Consider the following 17,788-nt stretch of genomic DNA (forward strand, 5'->3'; position numbering starts at 1 on the left):
AGTAGACAATGACCAGAAGAATATGCAAATAATGTACCTGGACATTCATTGTAGGTGTTTTTTACTCATACATAGTTATTGGGAACATCATAAAAACCTGTCTTGATGTTACTGTTTACTATCCACACCTAATGGATTATGGCTAGAATGGTATCCAGTCATTTTACCGAAAATAAGACAGTGGTAAGTTTCACCGAGAGCTAAAATACTGAAAAAGTACAGAACATGTTAATTGAATATATATATGGTAGTGGGGTAAGGGGTTAAAATGGGTGGGGATGGGGTTGGGGTGGGGTTACAAGGATAGAAAAATGGGGGGCTTGGGAGGGGGACCCTCCCAAATAGGAGGGGGACCCCCAAATAAAAAACAGCAATTCACTCTGAAATGTACCACTCTGTTTTTACCTTTAGTAAAATCACATAAAACCAGCTAGAAGGGGGTCTGAAGACCCTGCTCCAGCATGTATGGGTTTGCCCTGGGAGATAAGGGATGAGTGTGGCCATATGGTGGGTTTACATGAAGAATGCACAACAGCCTGAGTGCACAGCTCCCCCTTAGACACTCGGTGTGATTTGGGGCATTTCTCTAAAGTTAGCTATATGAGTGTGCTAGCAATGAACCCTGACTGATTCCAGCTGCCTTCTCTGCCTTGTAGGACATGTGCAGAGTGCTGTCCTGCCACACCAACGCCCAGGATCAGACCAGCTGCACCCGGCTCCTCGTGCCTCTACTGGATGGGACAGAATGCGGCTCTGACAAGGTACATGCCTGGAGGAATCCCTCAGGGATGGTTATACGTCTATGCCGCTGATGCCTTTCAGGGATTCTTTAAAACGGGGCCGCCTCAGCATTACGCCAGTGTGGAAAAAAAAAAGAGGCAGTCACGGATGTACCGCTGCTTCTACGGTACTGGCACATTCTGACTTTGGAGGTAAAGTTGCACTTGACTAGAGGTTTTTCCTGCAATTTACCTGCAAAAAATGTAGGTATTACCGCAGGTGGTAAGCGCTCCAAAACCCCAATGAACTTGTATGGATCCATGAATGGTGACTACCGCCGTCAAACCACCATTAGTGGTCTGGCAGGTTTTTACCGGAAAACTCGTAATGAGGTCCAATGGTGTTTGTTTCCGAAACTTGAGTGCAAAATGTTATGATGGGTGGGTTTTACGTAGCGCAGTGCTAGCCATTTTATGGTTTCTCAGCACTGCAAGTGAGCCGGTAATAGCAACCACTTGCATTCTGGGACACAGATGAGCAAATACTGGACTGAATAACTATAAGGTAGTTTTACTTGTTGACTGATTTTAGCGTCTCCTTTCTCATGGCCTATCAGAGACACCAGCTTCTTAAAAAACTTCTTTTTAATCGGTTATAGATTGTCCGACCCAGGCATACAAGACCCAAAACTTCTGGAGGGGACAAAGGGGATGTCTTGCCAACTTGTGACTGACACAAGGTACCCCCAACCCCAACCCAAACCGGTATAGGCCACAGCCCCCATGCCCCTGTAAACATAATATTGTTAGATTTCTTTTTTAAAACACTTACAAAAAGGCAGCTTACCTGAGATGAGATGTAGTTTGCTTGCATGGTGTGCAATGTGTTCAACAACGTTTCATCTATTTTGTGTGCAGCTGGTATATTTTTCATTTCATGCAACGCTAGAGTACCTCTTTCCCAATCCAGCGCATTCTGGGCCACGCAGAAAATGTCCGGCACTGGCTGGGCAGGTGAATCTGCACACGTTGTGCAGCTACAAAGATACACCCTTCTTCACTCTCTCCACAGTACAAAGTAAATCCGATTGGTTTAGAGCAGGTATATACCAGAATAGATTGTTTCCAACAAAAACAGACATGACAATACAGTATTTAACATAAAATGAAACAGCAACAGCACAAAACATAAACTACAATTCAATAGGACAATAAAAACCACTCCAGAATAATAGCAAGACTACTAAACAATAGCTCGAGGAGTAATGTTTCGAATTATTTCAGAAATGAGTTAACAATGTACTCTTTATGATGCTCTTTGTGAGGCAGTGCAAAGACAGTCCCCCTGCAGCCTGAGCAATTTCCCACCCATTTGCACTTCCTTAAATCTGTGTCCTTTTAATGTAGCCGCTAAACTTGGCCGCAGTGACGGACCAGGTTGGTACCATTCAACTGGAACATACCAATGAAGTAAGGCGTCCCATTGAGCATTTTCCAGATATGGGTCAAAACACGAACGCGAATTTGATCCTCCATTACAAGTCAACCGAAAGACACCAGAGCTGAGAAAATAGGATCACATTTCTTCAAACAAAAAGGGTCTGTATGCCTCGGTTTTAGGCTGCGTTCAAATCAGCCACTGGGCCTCATTACGACCCTGGCGGAAAGTGACTGACCGGACCGCAACAGCGTAAATAGCGTTTCCGCCATTGCACGAAGGAGCAAAGTGCGGCTAATTACGACCCATCGGGCACGAGCATTACGCCATGGCGGAATCCGAAAGGCTGCGATGGCGGAAATGACCCCAAAACGGCCCTTACCGCCGCCGTACGCTGCACCAGGTGCAATACCGCCACCCATCTTAGCGGTCACCGTAATGAGCGGTCACCGTAACGAGCGGGCACCGCAAATTACGGGCACCGTAAATATACGGAAACGGAAGTAAAAGCATGTGGCCGGAACGGGAAACAGCACGCCGCACAACTATAAAATCCGAATCCCAACACAACCATTAAAAATCCGACCCTGACACACATCCCAACCCGTTAGCAACCCCAGTTAAAAAAATAAATATGGGAAAGGTAGCCAAGAAAGCGTGTGATCGCAAGCGGCAGGTACACTTCTCCCGAGAGGAACTGACCGTGCTCACCGAGACCCTCCAGGAAAATGCCGCCGTCGTCTTCTCCAGTCAAATGACCAGGACGGCCCTTGCCAACAAGAAGGCCATATGGGCCCTGGTGGCACAGCGCGTAAGTGCGGTGGGGACAACACCCCGCACGCCACAGCAATGTCGCAAGCGGTGGGACGACCTGCGGATCCGCGTACGCAGCATACTTTCTGCGAACAGGAACATCGCCACAGCTACCGGGGGGGGTTCAGAGTCGCCCATCAAGTTGACCCCCTGGGAGGATATCTGCGCCTCCACCATAGGAATGGAGAGCATAGAGGGAGTCGGAGGGATGGAGAAAGGAGTGCCGACATCCGGAGAATCAGGTAGGTTGGCCAAGAGAAACAATGCGAAATCCACAAAACACGAACATGTGCAGTACCATGTGACCCCATAGTGCAATACATACTTTGCCCTGACAGCGCCCTCTAAAAGTCAGAATGAATAAACAAATCAATCAAGATGCCATAAACAACCCCTACATGTGCAGCATGCACCCCCTAACTGCAGGCAGCCAAATGAATGCATCCTCAATCCACACGAAAATGAGACCACCTCCAAGGCCCAGTCCCAAATCAGCCTCATGTACCACCCCAATGCATTTGATACGTTGCCATTCCAAATCCGACAGACCCATAACTAACGCTCGCCCCTCTTTACTCCACCACAGGGTCCGATACCAACGACGAGCTGCAGGACACCCCTACCAGCACGCCTGCAAAGAGGGCCAGGACCAACGTCCCAAGAGCCTCCACCTCAGGTGCAAGGATCAAGACACGGCAGCAGCAGGAATCAAGTGGCAGCACACTGGAGGGGACTGCAACAGGCACCCCAGCAGCCAGCAAGTCCACAACCCCAGCACCACAGGTCCCCCCAAAGAACGTATCTGATGGCACTGCCTCTGGTGGTAGCAGCACCATAGGTGACACAGCTGTCATGCCAGCATGCTCCGACACGGAAAACAGTGCTGGCGACGTAGGTACCATCCATGACCTTTCCCAATCCCCCTGCATGTTCCATCCCCTACACCATGACGAAACCACGCAGGGGCACCCTGAAGACGACGACTGGCCAACCCCCACAAGTCCTGTGCCAAGGCAACATGTGTTGAGCAGCCCCCCTGTCACACCACCGCAAATGTCCATGGCCCAGCAGAGGCAACAGTCCCTCGACCTGCTGATCGAGCAACAGCAGGAAGTGTCCACGCTACTCAAGGACCATGCAAATGAATGCGGGGGTTCCAGGGCAGCCATGGAAACATCCACCGAGACACTCAGGGCACAAATAGAGAAAAGTAGTGAGAGCCTCAGGGGAGAAATGGAGAGAAGCACCGAGAGCCTGAGAGCACAAATGGAGAAAAGCACCGAGAGCCTGAGAGCACAAATGGAGAAAAGCACCGAGAGCCTGAGGGGGGAACTGCATGCGACGTCCAAAGACGTTTGTGCTGAACTTGCTGCTGTGCGCCGTGTGCTCTCGGAGCTCTCACAAACCCTCAGAGACATGCATGGACGCGAGCAGGCAGAGACATCATCCGTGGCAAGTTCCGTCCAGGGCAGCCCCCAACGCAGATCTGGCAGGAACCTGCGCTCCACGGGCAGGGGTGCCCCTGATACCCGTAGAGGGGGCTTGCAATAGCGTCTACCCACGGACAGCATGCATATTTGGACACTGGTGTTGGGGGGGGAGGTAGTAGGGTGGAGGGGGTGTGTTGGGCTTCACTGGGTGGCGGGTCCATAGGGTGTATAAATCAAATCACATTAACAATACAGCACCTCATTATCATCCAATGACATGTGTGGACATTGATATTTGCGTACGAGGCCTTCATAGGCGTACAGTCCACAATGTGCCTGTACTACACACACACAGTGCCACAGTTCCCCTTTCCGTGTAATAGGCACCATGCGTGGTTGCTAGAAGCATGCATCTATGATGCTCTGTCGGATTGCACGTGCATCCTGTGCCTCATGGACTCCTTGAGGTGCCTCCACATCCCCACCCTCATCATCATCATCATCTTCAGGTGCATGCAGTACAGCGTCAGGGGGCATGGGCACATTCCTACGTATGCACATGTTGTGCAGCATGACACATGCCATGACCATCTTAGAAACCTTCTCATGGCTGTACATGAGTGCCCCGCCAGACCTGCTGAGGCTGCGGAAACGAGCCTTCAGTAGGCCGAATGCCTGTTCAATGACCACACGGGTACGTGAGTGGGCATGGTTGTAGTCCTCCTCATGCTCGTTCTGTGGGTTCCGGATTGGTGTAAGGAGCCATCTCTTCAGTGGATACCCGGCATCACCTGTATGAGACGAATAAAGGGTGTCAGTGGAATGATAGTGCTAAGTAGCCCCCCCCCCCTCCTGCAAGGTCATTGACGCATCAAATGGGCCACGATGTCATGCATGGAATGAGACTCACCGAGTAGCCAGGATCTGTGCCCTGCGTGTCGCTCCATGTAGCGTGGTATTCTTGTGTTCCTCAGGACCATAGAATCATGGGTAGATCCTGGAAATCTGGCACAACAATGCGTAAAGATCTTGTTGGAGTCACACACCATTTGCACATTGATTGAATGAAATTGTTTCCGGTTGCGGTACTGGACCTCCATGGCATGTGGGACAACCAATTCAACATGGGTGCAGTCGATGGCACCAATGCAACCCGGGATGCCGCCAAGTGCATGGAATCCCACTTTTGCGTTGGTAATCTCCTGGTACGTGCGTGGTAGTGTGATGTGGTCGTCGGCGTGCTTCAGGAGGGCATCGTGCACTTGGAAGAGTGTCCGTGAGAACAGTGGCTGTGAAATGCCATGCAACTGTCCCACTGTGTGCTGGTAGGTGCCTGTGGCCAGGAAGTGGAGTGCAGACACCACCTTCAGTAGGGGTGGGATGGCGGTTGGGCTATCTATCATGCTCACGAGGTCAGCATGTGTCATGTCCACAATGGCGATTATGGTGTCCCGGTCCAAACGGTAGAGGGTGTGGATCTGCTCAGCAGTGAGGTTGAACGGATCGGCTCGGAGGCGTGGGATTGCGGGCCGCCTGCGTGGTGGTAGTGGCAGTGCTTGTGGGCCTTGCTGACCCTGCCTTGCCCTCCTCCTCCTCCTTCTCCTCCGTCTCCCCTGTGCGCCCGGTTGTTGTACCTGTTGTTGTTCGTCGTCTTCTTGTAGTTGTAGCACTTGCAGTGCTATCTGGTCCCCCAGGCCCAACATCGCTAGTCCTGCCGGTAGCATTTTGGAGTGGGAGTGGTTGTGGGAGGGGTTTGGGTCTGCTATATATGTGCTGTCGGCCTGTATGGCCTCCACCTGTGCTGATTGAATGAATCTGTGGCAGATGCAATCCCTTCTGGCCGAGCACGTCCCGCACGTAAGGCTGCATTTGGCCGCATGGCATCTTGGGATTGGAATCATGTATCAAATCCCGATGGCAGTGTGATGTACTTTGACTGATTTTCATGCTATGCTCCCATTGTTACACATGCTATGATTGCAGCCGCTTACATACCTGTGAAGAGTCAGTGGTATGTAGGGCTCGATCGATGGCCGACCCTCATGCAGCACAGTAACGTACTTCACCGACGGGCGTGGCGTCCCATTTGTGATTGCAGCCAGTTAGCATTATGACACACAGCCGCACTACATTGATGTAATTGTGAATGCAAGCGTTCACAGAAGCCTTTTCGACGTAATGTTGCAAGTGAGGAATTCGAAGGCCAGCATTTTTGGTTTTGAAGTAGCGGCGAGGATACGCCCACAGGTCTGGCTGGAAATGTAACGTTCTATTGTAGAATGTCCTTGGGACATGGCCCATAACGAGCAAGCAATGAATGATATGAATTGAATGGGATGCGCAATAGCGTAGTGGACGATAAGGCAGGACGTTCCCAAATCCATCTTGCTTCACAACACTACAGATCCGGCCAGGAGCACAGTGGTTTTTGCAGACTGCATTACGCACAGACGCGATGGAAGTTTCACATATTATGTGAGTGAATATTCATGCGTTTTCATTGCGGGATGAGGGAATGATGAATGGATGCATGGACAGATGATTCCGTTTAGGGTCTGCCATGTACATGGGTTTTTTGAATCACTCCCCTTCCCCTGCGCTATGTGATGCAAGGCTGCCATAGTGGGACTTACGTCTATCTGCCCTTGTCGGATCCTCCCTGTCTCGACGCGCCTTCATACACTTGTGTCTAGGCACGTTACTAATCCCATGTCATGGGTTCTATCTTGACGGACGCATGCACAGTAACCGACGTTGCCAATGGTGTATTTACCTCGATTGATTTCGTTATGAATCGATACTGATTTAGGGGTCTGTATATTCCTTTGGAGTGGGCTAGCATGCATATGGGTGTGGATTTGGTGTGTTGAATGAAGATTGTAATGCATCATGAGTCCCGTAATGCAATCGGTTAATTTGTGTTTCATTTGGGTGACAGGTATCTCCTGCCCTATTGCAGATGCCATCTCTACGCCACTCCTCCAGATGGGTTTTACTCTCGACACCTGCAGCTTCGGGTGAATCAGTGGAGCACCATTTCGATCTTATGGGACGATCGCCAATGGGCCACATGCCCTTACGCTGTACTGGTGGCTAGGTGCAACATTTCGGCCTTTCAGCTCGACTAGTGCCTGCCTCATGGGACGGACCTGCGGTTCTTGCCGCTTCCATGTTGCCTTTTGGAACGTTGATGTAGGCCCTGTGTGCCATGATGGTACAGGGCGTCACACAAGTGGAAGCTGGTCAATTATTGCAGATGCAGCCCTCGGTGATGATGGATGTTTTGGTGTTATTTTGCAAATTGCTGTGGGGCCTTTGTCATTTGGATGTGCATTTAAATTGTATTCCGATATTTGTCGTGTTGCGTTATTCTTTGCAGGTGATGTGGCGATTTTCGATTTGTGGCGGTATGTATTGCGAGATGATCTGCATTGTGTTCCGCCTTCTGAGTTGAGTTGTGTGGTACAGTACTGGCCGCGTTTGCCTACGTAGCACAGTATGGTCACGGATAGGGGCTGCCATTGTGACTGTTTACATGATGTGCTGTTCAGGGGCGGGGGATTGGCTTTTGGCCGACTGGTGCCTGTCAGCCAGGTCGATTGGTGGAATGATGGGATGTTCAGAATGTGGCTGGTCACAGGTGACTGTGTTTGCGTGCGTTTGTTGGAGGGGGACTGGGGTCATGTCCATTGGAATAGCTTCTGTATTCATGCCATCTGTGCCCTGCAGCTCCCATCGGCCCCTCTTGGGATGAGCCTGGCTGCTCAGTCACTCTGCCAACTTGTGTGGTACATGCTTCTGCTGATGGTTGGTTTGTTTACTGGCAAGAGTACAGGGCTGGTGCAATCCCCCTCAGGATGCTGTTTTGGATGTTGCCTTGCGCTGGTGGCAAGCGATGGGGGACTACTGTTGTTTTGTGTCATGTGTTCTTGATTTTCATTTTGATGTATTGTACCTTCACATGCCTGTGCTGCATCAGTACGGCTATGGTGACATGCCGTACATGGATGCCCACTCACGGGGCGCTTTGAGCCCCTGCATGCATTTCTACGTTGGCATGCATGGGTGAATTGTAGATTTCACTGGTTGCATAGTGTGAGTACATTGCGCCTGCCAGGAGTTGTGCAATGTGGCCAGGGAGTGGAGTACAGGCACTCAGTGGGCCATTTACGGTTGGTTCACGATGCCGTATTTCTCGCCATGGCGGAATGGTACTTTACGACGTGCTTGATGGCGTTCAGTACATGTCCGCTAGGGACAGAATTCGCGTACCGTTGCGCCATGGCGGTGATTCCGGTTTTGCAAGGCGCGCGTGCGCGTACTTGGTGCAGTTAGCGTTGCCGTTCACTGCGGTGTCGCTAATGGCATCGTACTTTACGGTGACGGGTCATAATCGCAACGAGCGGTGTTCGATGGCGGTATTGCATTTCCGCCATCATTTTTCCATTTCCGCCAGGGTCGTAATGAGGCCCACTGTCTTTTTTGCAAATGCCCAGGGATAGAGGCATGCAGTACTGCAGTCTGGGCATCACAATGGCGTGGAACAGTAAAAATGCAATTGCTTATTCTCAGCAATGGGCAAAGCCTCCTGCGATAGAAGTGGTGATGACTCTAGCCAAGTTATTGCCTCGACTTGGACAGCGAATTAATGCAGGATCGGAAGCAAAACATCAAAAATCATTGTACCTGAAGATTGAACAGTTACCTAGCAACGTCACTATCTCAAAAGCGACTTGACTCAATCGTTATCAATCTACCACGCCTCACAATGTGTTTCAAACTAGCATGAAGTGGATGTAAATCAAAATTTATTTTGTATTAACGTACACAAATTCAATAAAACAATCATTTATATCTGCATTTTCCAAGATCATCTATATAAAATTAAAATTTGGCATCAGATTGAACTCTGTTTTCCACTCAATCTATATGTGCCGGTTTTATGAGATTCAGGTCTGCCTGAAAGGTGGCCATGTTGTACTTTCTCAGGAAATCTACAGGGGGAGAGAAACCCACAAGTGATGGGTCCATCCATACAATAATAAGTGACACACTGGACTGTATTCGAGATCATACTCAAACGTATTTTTAATCAACACAAAGTGTTGCGGCATCTTTGGGATGGATATAGCTGTAGAGCCAACATGTTAATTTAAAGTGGATTCCTCTCACATTACAACCACAACCAATAAATGCTCATCTTTGGAATGTCAAATTCCTCCCCAAATTTCCCTTTCCTTCCATGTGTCCAGGGAAGGGGTCAATAAACAGTCAATACTTCTCCTCAGTCTGGTCCACTACCTGCATCATAGTCACTTCTACTTCTTCTCAATAAAATTAGCCCATAGTGTACATTTGTAAACCTGTTGATAAGGATCGCCGCCTCGTCGTGGACCCATACAGCCTCTACAGTGTTGTGATAGACAGCTTTCCACTTCTAAATAGAAGTAGGTCTGCGACTTCCAGGACGCAACGTATTTCACCATATTGGATCATTGGAACATCACGTATCATCAAATACGTCTTCATCCAACTCCAAAGCTCTAACAGCTATTGTTATGCCAGATGCTGTTTCTCAGCACACGTGGATCACGATTAGACCCATCGCTGCCGCGTCCGTTTTTCAGCTGCTCATCATACACGTATTAGTAGGCGTTCGGAACATAATCTTCTTCCAAGACAACATTCTAGTTTATAGTACTTTTCAATAGGCCCATAATGTATGTCTTGATTTAGTCCTTCAAACAAAAAAAAAGAAGTCCAGCAGGATAACCCTCAGAGGCGACAAATGGAAATTATTTGCAGAGAAGTTTGAATATCAAGATATCGGGATTATGAAATGTCTTCCAAAGGTATTCTTCCCAAAATGGCGCTAGTTGAAGCAATCAGAAACGTGTGTGATCCGAAGACCAATGATCAATTGTGCTCTTTAATTGGCCCAACCGAGTATTAGTCCAGGTTTGTTCATGTTTTTTTTTCATAGCGGAACCCTATCAGAATCTTATGAAGAACGACTCAGTGGTTTAGAAAAAAAGGGTATTTGATCCTTTTTTTTCGATCCTTTGGCTGGCCACCAGAAAAACTACTTTCGTTTTTGTTCCATTTACTGTCATGTGTCAAGGAACTAAACAGTTGTTCATGAAACCAGTCACTATTTATTATGCTGCATGTAATCAGAAATATAATTAGCGTTTCCGGTTTCCGAGAAATACCGAAAAAATCAGGTATATCGGGTGATTGCAGTTATATTCCTCAGGGGACTCGGAGCGGGACTCAAACCAGAGTCTTGCCTTCAAGACAAGAGCTTTGCTCCTGAGCTACCTTGCCGACTCCTCTGAATCGGATTCTTTCCAGAGATAACCGAAGTGTGACACACAGTGGAGTCGTCTCACATCAACTATCCCACTGACACGTTTCACAGCACAGCAGTGCTTGCCTCTGACCTGACCTCCAACTTCCAATGGTGATGGGGTTTAAGGAAGTGGCTGCAAAGAACTGGTGGGGCAGCAATGCATGAGGTGCCCGTTGCTACTGTATGGCGGAGTGCGGGCATGAATATGGACCAATGTAGCCATTGCGGGGAAAAGTGTCTCTGTCTGCTCCAGGTGCCTGGAGGCCGAATACAGCAGATGGTGGGGTCAGGTGTGGCAGAGCTGGTGAGGTGTGCAACAGTAGTTAGTTGCTTTTTATGTTTGAGAGCACTGGTACTACTACTTTGAGGGGCCAGAACTTACTTTTCAAAGCAGACCCCGCTCCAGCAGGGGTGCCGGGGGGGGCCAGGCCCCCCCAGATCCAGCCCCTGGCCCCCCTAGAAAGGAGGCCATGTCAGTGGTGTGATACACCACGAGTAACCAAGGGAGTGGGGGGATGGCCGGCACTCTAAACATTAATCAGGAACCTCAAAGACATTCTGAGAGGCTGAACTGCAGGATTTGTTGTATTGCCCTAGACAATGATTTATGCCCCACAGCCATGAAAGTACAAATAACCAGAGAGATGGAGAGCCACACACACCTCTAAGTGAGGTAGCACACATATTCAAGCAGGCTGCCTACAACTATGTTCTCAAACCTACAATCACAATGTTGGTTTCTGTATTTTAAATTGTGTTTATTTTTTGTGAGAATATAATGGTTTTTCACATCATGCTTAATAAAATGGTTAACTGTATCAAGTTATATAAATGACAGGTAAGATGCTTGAACACAGATTTCTGCGCAAGGTGCATCACCTGACTTGGGGTCCTTACAAATTACATTCAAAGTATATATTCTGCTGCATTAACTACTTGAGTATAAGTGAAAAAATAAGTTTGGTTGTAACAAAAATGTAATTCTGGAGGGGAGAGTGTAGTAAAATCAAAAAGTGATACATGCAGGGCTTTGAATTAAACATTACCACTACCGTTGCTCTGCGCAACATTCCATGACATCATTTTGCAGTATGTCTGTACCATTAGAGAAGGGGACAAGCCATTAGCAAATGACTTTTGGTGCTGCCACCAAAAGGTGCAGGTCAGTCTCAATTTCCATCTTCACTGGAACACAAGTAACCACATGGATTTTTAGGCCCTGTGGTCTAGTTTGGGACCGGCTTCTGATATTAGTGACAGGGCCAAGGCTGATATGCAAACAATAGTATTCAAGGCTGGCCAGAGCAATGACGGTGGTTTTAATTGATTCATAGACTTTTAACCTATTAGGTACAACCAGAACGCATGCAGTGAAACACAGCTAGGATGGCGATAAAATGTGAGAAGAACACACATCCTATGGGTGTGTCTGTTCTTTTACCCACCTAATGACTAGCCATGGCTGTGTTAATACCAGAAAAACCTAACGTTTCTAGAACTCTATGAGAAAGCTCTATAACAAAGTAACACCAAACATGTTGCTGTATAGGGCCTGTCAGTGTTATATCTAAGCATTCTTTTGAGTGTTTAATTACTTAATTATCTGTGTAAATAAGCTCCTGGTGTAATAAAATTCTCTTAATGTGTGTCTTCAGCCAGTTGATTTTATAAGCAATATATTTGTCAATGCCTCTGTGATTGCACTGAAGTCATGTCTTAAACAAGCAATCACATTCCATCCGTTTTGGCTTGCTTAAAAGGTATTAAACATTTGCCAGGCAATGCCATCATATGCCCAGTTACTGCCACCATTTTCCAGCTGTTCCCATCTAATGACCAGGTGGTACCCTTATGTGGTGCCCTTATGGAATTGTCTGGCAAATACCTATCCATGCCTAATCAAAAGCCCAAGCTGCTGGCTTTGCCGATGCATGTTGCCTCCTGTTTGTCTCCCTAAGTTAATGTGTATATGCCAAGATGTGGGTGTCTTGCTGGCTACGCCTTGGGAATCAAGCTGCACTGAGCTGGTCCAACAAGGCCCTACCTGAAAATTATTAGGCTAGGTTGGCAAGTTTTGACAAGTTTCAGATCTTCTCATGCATACTTACCAGTGGGGCTCCGACCTAAATAGAATGTATCTTTGTTTGGAAGCCTAGTCTACTCTGACAGAATGTTTCATGATTCAAACTGATAAGTACTGACTTCATAACCTTAATCTGTTGAGTAACTTTACAGAGTTTACAAAGTATGATGTAAATCCTGGGTGCTGGGTGTTTAGGCAGTGCCACAAATTAAACATGAACACCCACAAAATAAACCAAAAAGAGGAGCGTGTTCTATAATGTTCCAGGGCAAAGTATATAAGGTGTACATCTTTTATAAATAAAAATCAGTATTTCAATATTTACTAAAGAGTACAATCAGAGGTGGATTTAACATGTAGACAAGGGACACATGCCCATGCCCCTCCCCTGCTCTACCATCACCCCTCACATGCAAACATCAGGGCTGAACAGGCCCTACCATTGAGGTTGTATCTTTTAACAAGTCTCAGAGGCAGATTATCTACAATAGGATGTGCTATGCCAAATATGCTTTGATACTCAGTGTCTTTTCACTTTATCAGGTGACCACTCCAAAGACACGGAGGTCATTAATGCCACATACAACCAAATCCAGCTCTGGATGCTGTATAATGGCCTAGCCCTGAATAACTTAAAAACTGAGATTACTATCCTGGGCACTAGCCCCAAGTGGCGCCAGCTTGATCAGTCCTATTCATTCTTTCAAATCGCAGACTGTCTGCTCCCCACTTTATAAAAACCTTGGGAGTCACGATTGAGGTCCCATATCAGCAGCCTAGTGTCAAACTCAACCTTATATTACATTATACTTTTGGCACAACTCAGACAATTCCTTGAGGCCTGCAGTTGTTCCACCCTAGCCAGGGCGATCATTGGGAGCCGCCTGGACTTCTGTGGCAGCAGTCTACTTGGGGTAGGTAAAGGAGAGCTCAATCGTCTGCAAGCTCTCCAGAACAATGCAGTTAGGGTCGATATGGGGATGCGCAAAACAGATCATGTCTCAGCAGCAAACCGAGCATTACATTGACTCCCTAGTACAAAGAGAATCAAGTTTCGTACCCTTTGCATTTCAGGGGCTTACATGTATGGAATAAGCCCTTTTTATATGGCAGCACAGTTGAAATGGCTATTTAACAGCCGTAATCTAAGATCCAATAACACAGGGTTGCTTTTCACCCCAAAGGCCAAACTGGTACAGGTGCAAAATGGATGCTTCCCAGCCACAATTCCTCACTTGTGGAATATTCTATTGCCTGATTTGAGGCTGTGTGCCGGTCTTCCCAGGGTTAAACGTGTCCTGAAAACCTTGCCTTTTGAGTAAATGGACCCTTGACCTCCACTAGTTTCTCTCAGGTTTCTCCTTAGGCTTCGCTGAGCTTTATGCCTTTTATTGTATGTCATGTCAGCGCTCTTATGCCCCCGGGCCACTGTCATTGTGCTTTAGAAATAAATTCAATAAATAAATAAATTAGAAATGAGAAAAGGTAAAAAGGCAGTGATCATTGCTGTGGCACTTAAAAAAATATATAGGGTTTTAAGAAGCTGTTTAAGTGTGATTAGTAATTAAGGGGATACAGAACAAGCTGTGTGAAACAATAACCTTGACATGCATTTCATTTCACTTTGTGTCTGTAAGAGTTTTTTTGTAAATTCTCATTCATTGTTATGCTGGAGTTTGTAGGCTTCAATTCAGGATGGGGAAAATAAAGCTACAGTCTTAAGGGATTCTTTTCCAGGTCAAGCAGAGTGGAAGAAGTGGCGCTAAATGCATTTAGCTCCACTTTGTATGAGCTACAGGATTTTGTATGATTTGCCAAGCGAAGCTGGAGAGCAGATCAGACTTAACAAGGCCCCCCTGCCAAATCCTATTGGCATTCCAGCAGCATGTATTTTTAAGTTGGCTGAAAGCCAATGGATTCCTATGAGATCTGCCGACTTTTACACGTGGTAAAAGCGGACAGAGTCAAAAGGAATCCATTGCGGATGACTCCCACAATCATTAATTGTGCTGGTAATTTAAACTTTTCCAGACACGTAGTGGTAAAGTAAAGATCAAAAGCGATTTTCACCTGTTTTAATTTTTACTTTTCCAGTACTTGGTGGAAACAATTAAAATTAATAAATGGCCCCTTTTGCAAAAAAGTGCAAACAGGAGAATTCTGCTCTATGCAGTTCAGGATTCAAAACAAAATGCCCCACCTTAATCTTTTCATCAACATGTTTCTACAATGATGAATACATTGTCAAGATGGTTTATCAAGTAACTGGTGCATTTTTTAAGTAAACTGTATACAATTTAGTATTATTTTAGTTATTGAAAGCCAAACTTCAACACATATTTGTACCAACTTGAGCTCTGCAGATGTTTGGTCAAATATCTATATTTCAGGCTATTCTGAAATTATGGCTTTACCACTCAACCAAAGTGTGTGATCCTTAGCATATTTTTTTAATTTCACTATGCCTTGCCTGTTAAAAGTAGGTGCCCCTAGAAGGGATTCAGTTTGCATTACAAGCTTTTCCAAAAAACCTCACTCATGATTTAATAGATGGCCAGCACAGGCATTAGGATACATACACACACACACACACACACATCTAACTTTGAAAATATCCAGGCCTCATTTATTGAACAAAATTGTGTCATTCAATACCAGTGAACACATCAAACAAAGAGTCATCTCGGACAATTGCATTTTATAACCAGTATGTAAACAGTATGTACCAGACAATGATGTATAGGGGCGTGACAGGGCAGCAAGACCCGCTCCTTCATGCCATACTCCACCAGGAGCGATACCAGGAGGCTGGAATACCCTCAACCAGCACCGTCTGCCTCCTGATGCAGCCCTCACAACCCTAGCACAGCCTTGCACTCTCAAATCAATAAAATGTGCTGCGAAAATGCAACCAAAATAACATTTTGTGTTTCAAATTTAATATTGGACATGAACCATTGATGCGAGACATTCAGAATGGGACTAATGTATGGGTTCAGTTGGAAAGGAGGGGGCATTTGTGGAATGGGTGGGTGAAGGGAGAATTGTATACATGTGTATGTTATTGGAGGATATGTTGTTGTGCTCTAAATATTGTTAAGATCAACAAGACTACCTGTATTGATTGGGCATGGTATGTTCTGTTCATGAAATAAAAAGAAGTTAGAAAAAAATGTAATTTTGTAGGAAACAAAATCTCCTATTCCTTGCTTCAGTATTGTGGGGGGTCTATCTTTCACAACAGGATGAAGGGAGCACAAGCATCCCCTTTGGGGTCCGCTGGGAGTAGCCACAGCGCTCAGGAAGGTATTTGTTGGGCAGACATCATCCATCTGCTCAGCCCTCTCAGAGGAAGAGGAGGAGGCATCGCCCTGAATTCTCTTAAACCAGGCCAGGAAATGCATGCTGGGTGCTGGTGTGAACAGGTGAAAGGGTAGGTAAATGGGAACAGTGATTAGGGCAGCTGAAGGAACGTGTCTGGATGGTGAAAAGAGAAAAAGGATCAGATATAACAGAAAGGGGAGAGCAGATGGGAAGGGAAGACAGGTAGATTGATGTTGCAACACGATTTTCCTTGCTTCTCTTTTGCTATGTACTTTTTTTTATAGAGGCGTGCAAATGCATTTTTGGAGATCTGCAAAATCTGGATCAACGCCAGCACCTTGAATAGGGTTCTCTTAGACCCACACCCAATGGAATGTGGGCCCCCCTGGTCACAACCCTGGCCCACCCAGATGGAAATTCCTGGAGCCGGGCCTGTTTCAATGGCAGAAAAGGCACCCTATTTTTGCGGTCAAAGCAGGCATCGATCTGCATTTAGCTCCCTATTCTCACTGTGAATGTATGTAGCAGTGAAGATCCGTGAAGCAGTGTCAGCAGTATCTCTCTGCTAGGGTCCTCTTATGAGGCACGTCCTTAAAGCCTTCCCAAGCACCCCACCTGGCACATTTTGTCTGTACTAAAGGCTCTTCATGGCACAATTCCTCTCAGAACCCGCAATTCTGGGCAGGCGCTGCGGCCCCACGCCCACCAAGATCTAGGTGCCATGCCAGAAACAGGGTCAGCAAGGCTCTGCATTGTGTGTGGAGTGTCACCAGATACAGGGCAACATTGCCACACACAATACATATCAGTGTCCAGCAATTGGTACTTGCATGTTTAAGAAAGCAATTCTTTATTCTCAAATCTAATGCTAAATAACTAGATTCAGTGAAAAATGCCCGGGTTCAATCATTGGTATTCCAGCATTGGCATGGTCGCAGTTCTCTGTGCCCGCATCTTCTGACTAGAGACCAGCTGGCCAGTCTTGGAGCACCCCTCGCAAGTCGGCTCGTGCAGAAATGTGTGCAGGGAGAAAAAAGCTTCAAAGCTTAGAATTTCTGCTTCTTGGCCTGCTTCCTGGTGCCGATGGGTGTTGTGACCAAAACTTAATTGCCTTGGATAAGTTGATGGGGTCTGAGTCCTCTTCTGATGATCTCCCCTTCCGTCCTCGTCCTTCTTTCTCGCTCCACCTGAGCATCGTCGATCGCCGCTGGTTCCCCCTTCCCGCTTCTGGAATTGGTCCCCAATGGGCATCGGCGAACCATTGCTTCCGCTGGTGTCACTTCAGTTGACGCATGAGGGGTGGCCCTGTACTCCCTCAGAAATTGGTACAGCGCTCGCTGTAGGCATTGTCCTTGTCCATGAGCGATACAGAACACTTTGTTAAGGGTCCCCATGAACTGCTCGCCCTCACCATTTGCACGGGACCAGACTGGTATGAACTTCCTGTGGTGGATGCCATAATCTCCCATCAGCTGCGCAAAACTGTCCCCTTGGAACGGCGGTCCATTATTGGAGCACAGGGTCTGAGACAGCCCTTGCCTGGCAAAAATCATCTCTAGCACAATTGCCACCTTGTCAAAAGACACTGACTCATTGAACTCAACCTCGGGGTACCATGACCACTCGTCC

The 17,788-nt window shown here is 47.0% G+C and overlaps 1 protein-coding gene across 2 annotated transcripts in view; it reads left to right on the forward strand.

The window, feature by feature from the left end:
* ADAMTS13 (ADAM metallopeptidase with thrombospondin type 1 motif 13) overlaps positions 1-17,788 on the forward strand; it is a 447,185-nt gene that overhangs the window by 178,635 nt on the left and 250,762 nt on the right. For both annotated transcript variants that reach the window (XM_069609349.1, XM_069609350.1), the window contains exon 11: positions 657-761. In XM_069609349.1, coding sequence (XP_069465450.1) covers positions 657-761 — 105 coding nt within the window. The remainder of the gene's footprint in view (positions 1-656; positions 762-17,788) is intronic.

The sequence above is a fragment of the Ambystoma mexicanum genome, chromosome 8 (genome assembly GCF_040938575.1).
Source record: "Ambystoma mexicanum isolate Mex_15411 chromosome 8, UKY_AmexF1_1, whole genome shotgun sequence".
Lineage (NCBI taxonomy): Eukaryota > Metazoa > Chordata > Amphibia > Caudata > Ambystomatidae > Ambystoma > Ambystoma mexicanum.